Source organism: Heloderma suspectum, chromosome 3 (assembly GCF_057233095.1).
Source record: "Heloderma suspectum isolate Gila_16-S chromosome 3, 16-S_ref, whole genome shotgun sequence".
In the NCBI taxonomy this organism is placed as follows: domain Eukaryota; kingdom Metazoa; phylum Chordata; class Lepidosauria; order Squamata; family Helodermatidae; genus Heloderma; species Heloderma suspectum.
In genome coordinates, this window is record NC_139460.1 from 139,646,640 (window position 1) to 139,659,251 (window position 12,612).

Below are 12,612 nucleotides of genomic sequence, written 5' to 3' on the forward strand. Positions count from 1 at the left end.
GAGTGGTAGCTTTTATTGCTGATGCCTCTTTGGATGCAGCTCAGTTCTCTGCTAGATCCCTAGCAGTTGATGTGTTTGCTAGGAGTCTCCTTTGGCTTTGCCATTGGGAAGCGGATCCTCCTTCAAAGTCCAGCCTAGCGTCAGAGCCTTTCATTGGGGGCAAGCTCTTCAGGGGATGAAGCTTTAAAGGACACCCTAGTCAAATCAAATGGATGATATTCTGGAGGTGACGGACTCGACCTTGGGGGAGCTGGGGGTGGTGATGGCCGACAGAAGGCTCTGGCGTGGGCTGGTCCATGAAGTCATGAAGAGTCGGAAACGACTGACGGAATAAACAACAACAAAGTCAAATCAAAAGATAAGAAGAAGGCTAAGCCCACAGCAAGAAAGAAGGAAGAAAGGCTTTTCTTTAGGAGGCCTTTTCACCCTTACCAAACCAGCCATCTATTTCGTTTCTCCAAAACCTCTGGGTGAGGGAGAGGTGTTCGGTACACCCATCCCACCTGGGCTTGTTCCCAAGGAGGAAATAAAGGCCAACAGAACATCTCCACTAGATATGGCTCATATGGCTCATCCCCCATGTCAAGAGGATACAAGCACCAATTCTGACTCCACCCTTTCGTTGGGTGGTCGACTTGCCGGGAACACCAACAAATGGCTGGCTATCACCTTGAACTTTGGGTCCTGGAGACTCTTTGCTTGGGTCTACATCTGGAGCTGACATCTCAACTTCCTCACTATTTTTTCCCCATCAACAGCCCGAGCAGCATCTACTAGATAATCGTGGTGGTGGAACCAGTGCCTCTAGAAGAGAGGGGAATAGGGATCTATTCTCACTTCTTTAAAATCTCCAAGAAAGATGGGTCCATCAGAGCTGTCTTGAATCTGAAGTTTCTCAACCACTTCATCCGTTACTGCAGGTTACAGATGGAGACTCTTCTGTCCATCAAAGAATCTCTTCATCTAGGAGACTTCATGACTTCATTGGACCTCAGAGAAGCCTATCTCCATGTTCCTATCTTCCTTAAGCATCGGCGCTATCTCCATTTTGCCTATTTTCAATACAGAGCCATGCCTTTTGGCCTAGCTTCAGACCCCAGGGTATTTACAAAGATCATGGTCACTTTGGTGGCACATCTTCGCATGGGCTCTCAATTTACCCTTACCTCAATGTACTTCTCATCCATTCAGCCTCTTGGCATCAGGTAATGGATGACCTGCAAGTCACCCTGGTGTGCCTCAAGGACTTTGGTTTTCTGATCAACAGTCAAAAGAGTCATCTGCTCCCCTCTCACAGAGTACTCCACTTGGAGGCCTTAATAGACATGCAAATAGGGATCATGGCTCTCTCTCCAGAGAGGATCTCCAAAATTCAAGCTGCAGTGAGATTGATTTGTTTCAAGAAGTCAGCTGACCTCATGCTTCTAGCAAAGGTTCTGGGCCTCATGGTATCAACATTCCAGGTAACTCCTTGGGCAAGACTTCATTCTCGCCCCTTGCAATGGGCCCTGCTTCCTTTCCAAAATGACATAGTTTCAAAATATCACTTCAACATTCATCTGTCCAGGGCTATTCAAGCTTTCTTCCACTGGTGGCTCCTCCATCCTGTTCTGGAGAGAGGGGTCCTGCACCAAGATCCCCCCAAAACAGTGATTACATCAGACACCACCTTTTCTGGTTGGGGAACTCTGTGCAAGGGGAGGATGGTTCAAGGAACCTCATCCTTGGGGGAGTCGCAGCTTCCTATCAACCTACTAGAACTCCAGGCAGCCAGGCTAGCAGTTCAACACTGCACAAGTACTTCCTCTCAGATCAGTCCTTGTCCAGACAGACAACACCACAGCCAAGCACACATTGCTTTGTGTGGAGGGAGGAAAACAGGTCTCCAGACCTCTAGGCAGAGGCGGACTTCCTCCTCCTCTGGGTAGAACATCACCTAGAATCCCTCTCTGTGGAATACCTAAGCAAGGAAGAGAATATTCAAGCTGACTGGTTAAGCAGGGCGGTTAAACCAAGGAGAATGGATGCCTCACCCAGAAGTTTTGAAGAGATAGTCTCCTGTTTCAGAAGAGTCCAGGTGGACCTGTTTGCGTCAGAAGCCAATCACCACGTCAGCAGGTTCTTCTCCCGTTATGCATCTACAGCAGCAGAGATAACAGACGCCCTGTCTTCTTCATGGTTGACCAGGGTTCTCTATACTTTTTCCCCACTCCTTCTCTCTCTAGGGTTCTGTGGAAGGTGAAGGTAGAAAAGGTAAGACTCATTCTAGTGGCTCTCTTTTGGCCACAGAGACCCTACTTTCCCATCCTGATCAATCTGGGAGTGCCTCCTCCTTGGCCCCTCCCTCTGCAGGATGACTTCTTATCTCAAGGCCATCTCCTTCACCCAAACCCTGAGTGGCTTCAGTTACATGTCTGGAGATTGAAAGAAACGTTTTGCCAAAGCAGGCCTCTCCCCCGCAGTAATTCAAACTATATTGGCCTCTAGGAGACCATCTACCTGCAGAACTTACCAGAGTACATGGAAGATATACTCTACTTGGTGTACTAGGAAAAGGATTTCAGCTCTGAAAGCCAGAATCTCAGACCGTTTTTCATTTCTGCAAGTCAGTTTGGCTATGGGTCTCAAGCCTAATACGTTCAGGCATCAGGCTTCCACACTATCTACTCTTTTGTAAAAAAACAAAAACAAAAACACAACCAGATAGGTCCATGGGGGTCTCATCCTTTTCTTAAACAGTTCCTACATGGAGCTTTTTCAAAAAAGCTCCAGTTCAACACCGTTTCCCTTCCTGGGATCTCCATAAAGTACTTTCAGCACTTCAGAAGCCACCAAGCCCCTAAAATCAGTATCTCTCCAACTGCTCTCTTTCAAGGTTTTATTCTTGGTGGCCGTAACATCAGCCAGAAGGATCTCCGAACTTAATGCTCTCTGTGTGGATAAACACCTATGTGTTTATAAGGATAGAGTGGTGCTCCATACTAACCCCTTTTTTCTGTTCTAAAGTTCTGTCTCCTTTTCATTGTCAACAAGAGCTCATTCTTCCCACTTTTTGACCTTCCCCTGTCCTCCTCCTGTTCACAACATGTGCCCCCTCTGGCAAGGGGAACAGGTCCCTCTGCCCTCTTTCCATCTCCAAATAACTATGGGGACCACAAAAATGTGGAAATTATAGACTTTATTAATTCCTGTTACAGCACAGGATCAGTCAAATCAGTAGCTGTAGGATACCTGTAGTAAGTAGTTCTATACAGCACGGAGTCTCTGGATCAATAACAGCAAGTATCTGCAAGGTCTGGGAAGCCAGGTCACAGCATGGAGTAAGTAGTTGCAGGACTAGGGATGGATGCTCTCAGGGCAATACTGGTAAGTATCTGCTGGAGCAGGCTGAAGGTCTACAGTGCAGGTAGCTCTGGGTTAGAGTGCATAACCCCAGAGCAGTAGAATCTGTGGGACTGCTTACACACTGCTGCTTGAGGTGGATGAGTAGTTGCAGAGTCAGGAGGACCTGTTCCTGAGCTTGCTGGGGGAGTTAAGCCAGTCTTTTCTCATCCACCAGTGCCTGTAGGAATGTGCTGACGGAACAGGTAGGTCTCTTTTGGGTTTGTTAGCAGATGCTCCTCGGCTGTAGGTCCTTGGCCTTCAAGGAAGCCCAGCTGCTCTTCTCCCTTTGCCCTTCTCCCCTTCTTTACCTTCCAGTCTTTGTTACTTCTAGTGGCTCTGTTCAGCCACAATTCCTGAGCCTCTTTCCTCCATCTCCTTTTTTCCTCCTTTTCTGAGCTTCTAGCCTTCAGGCTTTTGTCCTGTGCTTCTACCCCACCTCTTCCTACTCCCTCAGAGTCCTGGACCCATTTAAAGAGCCCCTGCCATAATTCCCTTTTCTTCTGTTTAGCCCACCCTAATTGTGGTTGGCTACTGCTGCTAGGCAACCAGGAGTACCTTAGGGGCTGTACAGTGATCCCTGATGCCTCCTCACAACCCTTCAGAAAAGGCATGGCAGTCAAGAGGGCCCTGAAGGTCTATATCAGCAGAACCAAAACTTTTTGGGAGTCAGATTCCCTGTTTGTGTCATTCTATCCTGTCTCCTTGGGATGGAAGGTTTCTAATGCCACTCTGAGTAGATGGCTAAAGGCATGTATTTCCCTAGCCTATTCCTGCCTGAAGTTGTCTCCACCTACCAAAGTTTTTGCCCATTCTACAAGAGCAGCCATGACATTGGCAGCTTTTTCCCCTCAGTGCTCTGCTGCATGAGATTTGTAGGGCAGCTACATGGGCAAATCCTACCACCCTTGTTAAACATTACAAAATTGACTTATATGCCACTCCTGAGGCAGCCTTTGAAAGGCATGTCTTGCAACACATCCTTCCCAGTCATTAAGCAGCTACTACTTTGTTGAATCCCGCCCTACATGGGTCAAGCTTTGGTATGTCTTACCTGATGCACTGTTTACATGCACAAGAGAAAAGACCGTTGGTCACATACCCATAAAAGGGATTTCTTTGTGCAAGTAATACAGTACATCAGGGCCACACCATACACTCAGATTCTTTTATGGCTGTTTCTGCTGGTGGGGATTCGTTTTCCTAGTTTTGTCACACTTGGTTTCTTTCCAAGCCTTGTCTGCAGAGAGTGTGAGATGTCCTGCTTTTCTTGTTTGCGTTTCGCTGTTCTCACTGATCCTAGTACTTCCTGAGCCTTGTCATCAGAAACTGAGTTCCAAAGGCAGGAAAGACAGTTGAAAGACTTAATTGGAGCAGTGATTTTGCCTTTGGCCACAAGTGGCGCATAAGACCTACCTGATGTACTGTTTTACATGCATAAAGAAGTCCCTTTTACAGGTTAGTGACAAACAGTCTTTTCCACTAGTGCAATGTCATTTGCACCAGCAGAATGACACAGTTAGATACTGCCTAAAGATAGTAACTTTATTTTAGACATATATTACGTGACTCACACATTAAGAATCTGCAAGAATGTCAAAGTATGTAAAATGTAGTTGATAAGATGTGTTAAGTTTTTAGTTAAATGGGTATTATAGAAGGATGGGGAATTGAAAACCTATGGACTCACTCACTGGTTCTCTACAACAAAGGAATTTTTCTGTAACATTAGATACCATCCATATGTTTTGATTACCAGTAAAATGAAAATAAAACTGATTATGAACAGAAGCATTTTCTGCTGTCTGAAGATATAAGAGCCTTATGCAGACCAGCTTCTTTTTGTGTGGATGAAAGGCTGAAAGATTTCTACAGACAATTCTGTATGAAACAAATGGCCAAGAGAAGTTGCTTAATTGTTCTTGCTGCACTTTCAATGAAAAGGCTGAATGAATATATGTGAGCATAAGGCAGCCCCTTTTCCCACCCTGCACCCTTTTAAAAGCTTCTCCAAAGCATTAGCGGGACCTACCAGACATTGTGAGTTATGTCTTAGGCAAGTGCAGGGAGAAGGGAGAATCACCCCAAATTGGGAACTTTGTGAAAGCAGTACAACATTCCGTTACCTGTTTGGTAGTCTCCCATGCCTCTTGAAAAGCCTTTTGGGGGTACAGAGGCTGTGAGAGAAGGCAAAGGGAAAGATTGATTGTGTGAAGCTTTGAGTTTGCACAACTTTGGATACAACTTATTGATTGTAGTGTTAACTTGGCAGTGAAGAGGGTTGTGCAATATGAGTCTTTATCTTTTCTAAGACTGTTTTGGTGTTCCTTTCTTATTTGTGTTTTAACTATATTATCCACCTCTACCTGTTCCTTTTCCTTTTTTTCCTTTTTTTATAGACCTGAAAAGATGGCCAAGTTACCAGTTATTTTAGGAAACCTAGACATAACAATTGATAATGTTTCTCCAGACATTCCAAGTAAGTATTGAAAAAATACTGTTAAATAGCTGGAAAGCTTTTTCTCTTCAATTTTTTTATTGGTTTTTAATATATTTTCAGATTTTGTTAACTCATCATACATTCCCATGAAACAGTTTGAAAACAGTACCAAGACAGTAGTAACGTTTGAAGTAGAGGAGTTTGTTCCCTGTATACCAAAACATACTCAGCCTTTCACCATCTACAACAATCACCTTTATGTTTATCCAAAGCACTTGAAATATGACAGTCAGAAGTCATTTGCAAAGGTAAGCTAATGTGCCCAATAATTACATTCAGATTCAACACCAAATGGAATCTGAATTGAATCAGGTCGTCTTCCTGAGAGTTTTTATTATTTACCTAAAGCTTAAAAAAACCAAAACCAAATCTCTCTGCTCCTTCTTAGGCAAGAAATATTGCAGTGTGCGTAGAATTCAAGGATTCAGATGAAGAAGATTCTGTACCTCTAAAGGTGTGTTGATTTGCCCTCTGGCTATTAGAAGCAGTTCAGTCAAATAATCACTGCCTATTTACAAGTAACATGTTAATGTATAAGTTCACAGTCAAGATCTTGAATTTTATTTTTCAAGCCTTAGATTAATTCACAGTAAGGCTTGTTCTCATAGATAATTTTGAATCTATGTTCCTTCTAACCATTTCCTCACTGAATAAATATGGAGTACTGGTTGTTCAGACATGTTTTTTTCCCAGTAAATTTTATATAGAGTATAGAAGTATATATGCAATGAATATGGACTTGAGCATGCTCCGGGAGAGAGCGCAGGACAGGAAGGCCTGGCGTGCTATGGTCCATGGGGTCATGAAGAGTCAGACACGACTGAACGACTGAACAACAACAACAAATAGAAGTATATATAGAGTACATAAGTTAATTGCAGCTGCTAACTGATATTTATTTATATGTTTACCTTAAATTGGTTTATATGTTTACCTTATACATTTACTTTCTAGCTTGTTTATAAAGTGCCATCACTGTTAATGATAACTTATACAGTAGCAGAAGCAAAAAAGTTAGGTTTCTGCCCCAAGAAGCTTGCAGTCTGAAATTATAGATAACAAGCTAATAGCACACAAGTTTATGTTCTATTCAAGGGAAGGAAAGATCCTGATTCTGTGAATTATGGCAGGGTGTGAAGTAGTCAGTCAATTAATTCAGTGATCTGCACGTTATTTGACTCTTCGTGCCATTTAACTTTGGGTGGAAAAGATGTATTACAGGTGGTGTAGTGCTCTCTGGTATTCTCAGAAAATTTCAGGAATGGAAGACTTTTTTTAAAGGAACTTTTGGAGCTGCATAATGGTATATGAGTGTAACTTCCATACAGCATACCTGTTCATTTTCTTCATGCCTGTACTCATGCATTGTTGCACTTAGTCGCATCCCATGGCATTTAGAAGCCTCTATAAAGTTGGAGTAAATCCTTGGAACTAGGGGTATGACAGCACTAATGCAGAAGAGTGTTATATTTAAGCTTCATACAAGAGGCATCAGGAACTTCAACAAAACTTTATTTGTAATGAGGGATATTAAAAATGAAGGACAAAAGAGAAACAGATACACAAATACAGAACAGCAGGCCTGCAAGCTCAGCTCAAATCCTTCTTAGTACAGACTACGTCAGATCCTGGAACAACCAAAGTCAACTTTTAAAGAAATAATAATTCTACTACATATTCCATATGCCACAGAGAGATTATTGTTATATGCCATCAGCTATACAATGTTGCTAAACGTATGGAATAAAGATGCATAGAACCTCTTATGGGCATTCTCTCACCTACTGTCAATTGTTGTTAAGTTCCGTGGAAGAGGTTTGCTGAGCACCCTTGCAGTAAGGAAAATAAGGAAGAAGTGAAACAGCACAGGATCCTAGATACATGAGTGCTGGGAATTTGGAATACATTTCCCAGTGATGTACACAAATGTATTTTTGCTCAGCTTTAGGGAAAATTGTAATGTTTTATATTTATATTAATTAAATCTGAAAGTGCTTTGCTTAATTATATATTTGTCACATACTCTTGATATAGTGAGTGTTTTCTTTTACTTTATTTTTATTTTTAGGGCTTTATTGGTTTGGAAGCCCCCTTGGATTTTTAGAATAGCTGATTTCAAATTCTTTCACACATGCCCTTAACATAAACAAAATTGAATAAGTCAGTCTCTTTCTCTCTCTCTCTCTCTCTCTCTCTCAATCTCCCCCTCCCCCTCTGTTCTTTGATTTTAGTGCATCTATGGCAGACCAGGTGGACCAATATTTACAAGACAAGCATTTGCCACAGTCCTGCATCACCACCAAAACCCAGAGTTTTATGACGAGGTAATTGATTTTATACCTGACAATTTTTTTCCAGAAATAAAGTGAAATTTGAGGAGAAATGGCGCTTTGAAATAGAGCTCCACAATCTTAATCAATGTACCAGGCAGCACCAGGCAGCCAGTATCTATTTGCCTAGGTTTCCGTCTATAGTATGATTATAATAATACTAGCCTATTTTACAACACTGTTTATTATTTTGTTTATTTATTTGATCAATTTACAGACTGCTTGATTGTATCTAGAATAAACATCTCAGAGTGGTTTACAACATAACGTTTTAAAATACAAAACAACCACAGTTAAAATATCTAAAAACAGAAAATACGTCTCAGTTAAAAATATTTAAAAACAAAATATAAACGTCCCCAATTAAAACATTAAAATCAGAGAGCTGGCAATCAAACTAGGCAGCACAATCAGTCAGGGAAGGCCTGGGTGAAAAGGTACATCTTCAATTGGTGTCTAAAAAATGCCACAGTTGGTACTTCCAGCATACTAGGCGGGAGGGCATTCCACAAGTGGGTTCCACCATGGAGAGAATCTGCTTCCATTTGCTGCCAGATGGCAATCTGTAGGTTGTAGTACAATCAGTAAGGCCTCTTGTGATGATCTTAGACATCAAATATGTCTATATCAGGGAAGGCAGTTCATCAGGTAACCTGGTCCCAAGTTGCTGAGAGCTTTATATGACAGCAACAAAACCTTGAACTTGGCTTAGTAGCTGATAGGCAGCCAAGGCAGTTGTTTCAGTACTGGTATAATATGTGGGCAGCCAATTGCCCCACTCAGCATCCTGGCCACCACATTCTGTACCAGCTGCAGCTTCCGGACCAGGCACAAAGGTAACCCTACATAAAGTAGATTACAATGATATAAATGTGAGGTTACCAATGCATGGATTACAGTGAGCAGGCTATTCTTGTCCAGGAAAGGATGTAGCTGGCATAGCAACCAAAGCTGGTAACAGGTGCTATTCACCACAGAAGTCACTTGGGCTTCTAGTGACAATGATGAATCCAGGAGCACCCCCCACACTACTTAACATGTTCTTTCTGGGGGAGTGCAACTTTACCTAAAACAGGAAAACTCCCCACCAATTCCCGTACCTAGGAACCACCCACCCATAGCATCTCAGTCTTGCTGGATTCAGTCTCAGTTTGTTGGCTCTCATCCAACCCATCACTGCAACCAGGCACTGGTTCAGAACATGCACCAGCACTCTTGATTCAGAAGTCATAGAGAAAGAGAGGTGGGTATCATCAGCATACTGATAACACCTTGCCCTAATGACTGCCCCTAATGGCTTCATATAGATGTTAAAAGCACTGGGGACAAGATGGTACCCTGCAGCACTCCACAGCATAACATTCAGGGTGACATAGCATATCGCACAATGCTACTTTCTGGGACTGTCCCTGCAATTAGGAGTGGAACCACTGTAAAATGATGCTCCTAACTCACAGAGATGATCAAGAAGAATACCATTGTCAACAATATCAAAAGCTGCTGAGAGATCAAGCAGGATCAACAAAGTAGCACTCCCACTGTTTCTCCCCTGCAGAAGGCAGTCCCTCAGGGCGACCAAAGCCAGTTCTGTTCCAAAACCAAGCCTGAACCCAAAGTGAAATGGGTCAAGGTAATCTGTGTTTTCCAAGAATGTCTGCAACAGCACCACCTCTCAAGCACCTTGTCCCCAAAGAAGGTATTACTGATTGGGTAGCAGTTAGCATAAACCTCCAGATCTGGGGAAGGCTTTTGCAGAAGTAGACACACCACTGCCTCCTTCAAGGCAGTGGGCACCACTCCATGCAGAATGTCCACATACATCCAGGATTGCCTTTCAGCATTGGATGCAATCCATTTCTCACCAGCAGTTCTGGATTGCACCCATGATTTAACTGTTATGAAGTTTGCCTATAATTGCACTGAAAGCAATTCTATTTATGCTTCATAAAATATGTATATGTACATCTGGTGTAGCGTACCCATACCCTACTAGAAGATACTTTCTGAAGCAAAACTTGTATTTTTATTTCCTCTTAGGTAAAAATAGAATTGCCCACACAATTACATGAAAAACACCATTTGTTGTTTACCTTCTACCATGTCAGTTGTGACAGCTCAAGCAAAGGGACTACCAAAAAGAAGGACATAGTTGAAACACAAGGTACAATTGACTTGGCTTTTAGTGTGATACATTTATTTCAAAGTTAAATATTTCCTTAGTAACTTTTGAAAATTCAACATTCAGTCTGGCCATTTTCTTGATGTTTTCTTGCTATGAAAAGAATCCAGTGCTAAACATATTAACTTCAATAGGACTAGCAAGGAAATGTGCTAACTACCTTTTGCTCTTTTTAATTAAATTGGAGCCTAATTATTGTTAATAAAAAGTATTACTTTGTTCCACTGGGTAGAACCCTTTGTTAATGTTAACAATATTTTGGGACATGTAGTACAATCAAAATCCATAAGACTCATAAAGACTTCTCAAATGTGTTTGTATTAAGATATATTATATACTTGAGGTGTGAATATAAAAATATGATTTCTCTTTACCTTTCTTGTAGTTGGATATTCTTGGCTTCAGCTGCTAAAAGATGGCAGAGTAGTGACAAATGAACAGCATATTCCAGTATCTGCTTATCTTCCATGTGGCTATCTCAGCAATCAAGAACCTGGCATGAGCAAAGTAAAAAACAACAACACACAACTTTTTAAAAAATAACTTGACAAGGCAGAATAGCTAACATTTATTTTTATAACCAGAATATGTAAGATGAGTTTACACTGCTTTGCTAAGTTTGTGTAACCCCTAATATTTAACGAATGTTGATCCTGTTCACTATTCTGTCACTAACAATAAAATATTTTCTCTGTGCACAGAAATAAAAGTGCCAACATTTTATTTTGCTTATCTTTTAAACGGTTCTGAGTTTTGTTACAGGAAATACACCATGCAGTCAGAATCTGTTCTTAAGAGCTGGTGGAAAATTTCCATTAGTGCTAAATTTTAAATATTTGTTACACAGTTAATATTGACATAAGACAGTGAACTGTAATTTTATTATCTTTTAATGTCAACATTTGGAGAGGGCCATGTTAGTTTTTGTGTAACAGCCTTAATAACAGAGAGGTAAACAAGAATATCTGGACTGTATCTGCACCTTTATTTTCCCTTTAAAATTTATGGACTATGGATTATCCATAGATTTTGTACTGGGTTGTAAGCCATGTAGTCCTTTAAAAATATAGGGGGGTTTGTACTACTTTTAAAACAGTATTGCTTTTTAAATGCCCATTTGTGGATTTTATTTTTGTTCTTTCTCCATGTTTATACCACTTGGTTTTACAGAGTATTCCAATATGTCCATATTTGGCATACTGTGTTGTTTAGACTGGCATATAATGTTTGTAGCATCTTAATTTTCTTCTTTATAATACAGCATTCTGGTCCTGAAATTAAGTGGGTCGATGGAGGCAAGCCACTATTAAAGATCTCAACTCATCTAGTTTCTACTGTATATACACAGGTAGTTGGTTTGTTCCAGTCCAGCTTTTTACCAAATCTTTTGATTTGATTTTGTATTGTGATGACTTGTATAGTTTTTATAGCTCCTTAACCATGACAGAAAAAACTGCAGTTAGGTTTTGATGATCTCACTCAGCTACTTCACTGTGCTGAGAGGAGAGACAGGCTCTGGCAAGCAAGATGTGTCTGAACCTGGATCTACAGGCAGAGGCAAACTGACATACTTCCACCTACCCCATTCAGATGGGAGGTAGAGGCACATGGGGCTGACAGGCGCTCCGAGAGACAGAACAAGCTGCCACACCTCTTTCTCTCCAGCTCTGAGCCTCTATGCTCAGAGGGTACTCCAAGTTCCCACCACCCTTAGGTCTGAGCTGAAGGGGTGTGTGGGAGGTGCGTGAGCCTGCCTCTGCCCCCAGAGTCCCCATCAGGTGCAGAGGTAGAGCAAGCCTCTGCACCCCACAACTCTGAGCTTGTTTACTGCTTGTTTTCTCCCCCCCCCCTGCTCCCCACTGTAAGCTTAGAACTTGAAAAAGGAACAGTTTTTCCTCTGACCCTGTACTGCATTTGAGATGTAGCACAAAGTCAGGGATAACACTCTGCCCCTTCCGTGGGGTGGGGAGGTTCCTGGCAAGAACAATTTTTTTCTTAACCAGTAAGGCCAGCTAAGATTTGTCAACTCCTGTCTGCAATGTTTCCATGTTTTAAGATTGTAGGTTGTAAATAATGGTGGCTTTTGTGCCAGTAGAAATCACTTCTACTCGTGCAAGGCAGGGCTCCTGATTTTCACTGATCTCCCCTACTTACTGTTGCCCCCCACATCCCTGAAAAGCTGCTCCTGAAGACTGGGGACCTTTCAAAACAGTATGGAGTAT

At 41.9% G+C, this 12,612-nt stretch overlaps 1 protein-coding gene across 1 annotated transcript in view; it reads left to right on the top strand.

Annotated features, from left to right (window-relative positions):
* The window catches only part of DOCK9 (dedicator of cytokinesis 9), a 177,674-nt gene that overhangs the window by 87,916 nt on the left and 77,146 nt on the right, over nucleotides 1–12,612 (top strand). The window contains exons 16-22 of the mRNA XM_084844704.1: nucleotides 5,781–5,860; nucleotides 5,942–6,129; nucleotides 6,270–6,335; nucleotides 8,113–8,205; nucleotides 10,249–10,372; nucleotides 10,776–10,897; nucleotides 11,652–11,738. Of these exons, the coding sequence (XP_084700830.1) occupies nucleotides 5,781–5,860; nucleotides 5,942–6,129; nucleotides 6,270–6,335; nucleotides 8,113–8,205; nucleotides 10,249–10,372; nucleotides 10,776–10,897; nucleotides 11,652–11,738 (760 nt within the window). The remainder of the gene's footprint in view (nucleotides 1–5,780; nucleotides 5,861–5,941; nucleotides 6,130–6,269; nucleotides 6,336–8,112; nucleotides 8,206–10,248; nucleotides 10,373–10,775; nucleotides 10,898–11,651; nucleotides 11,739–12,612) is intronic.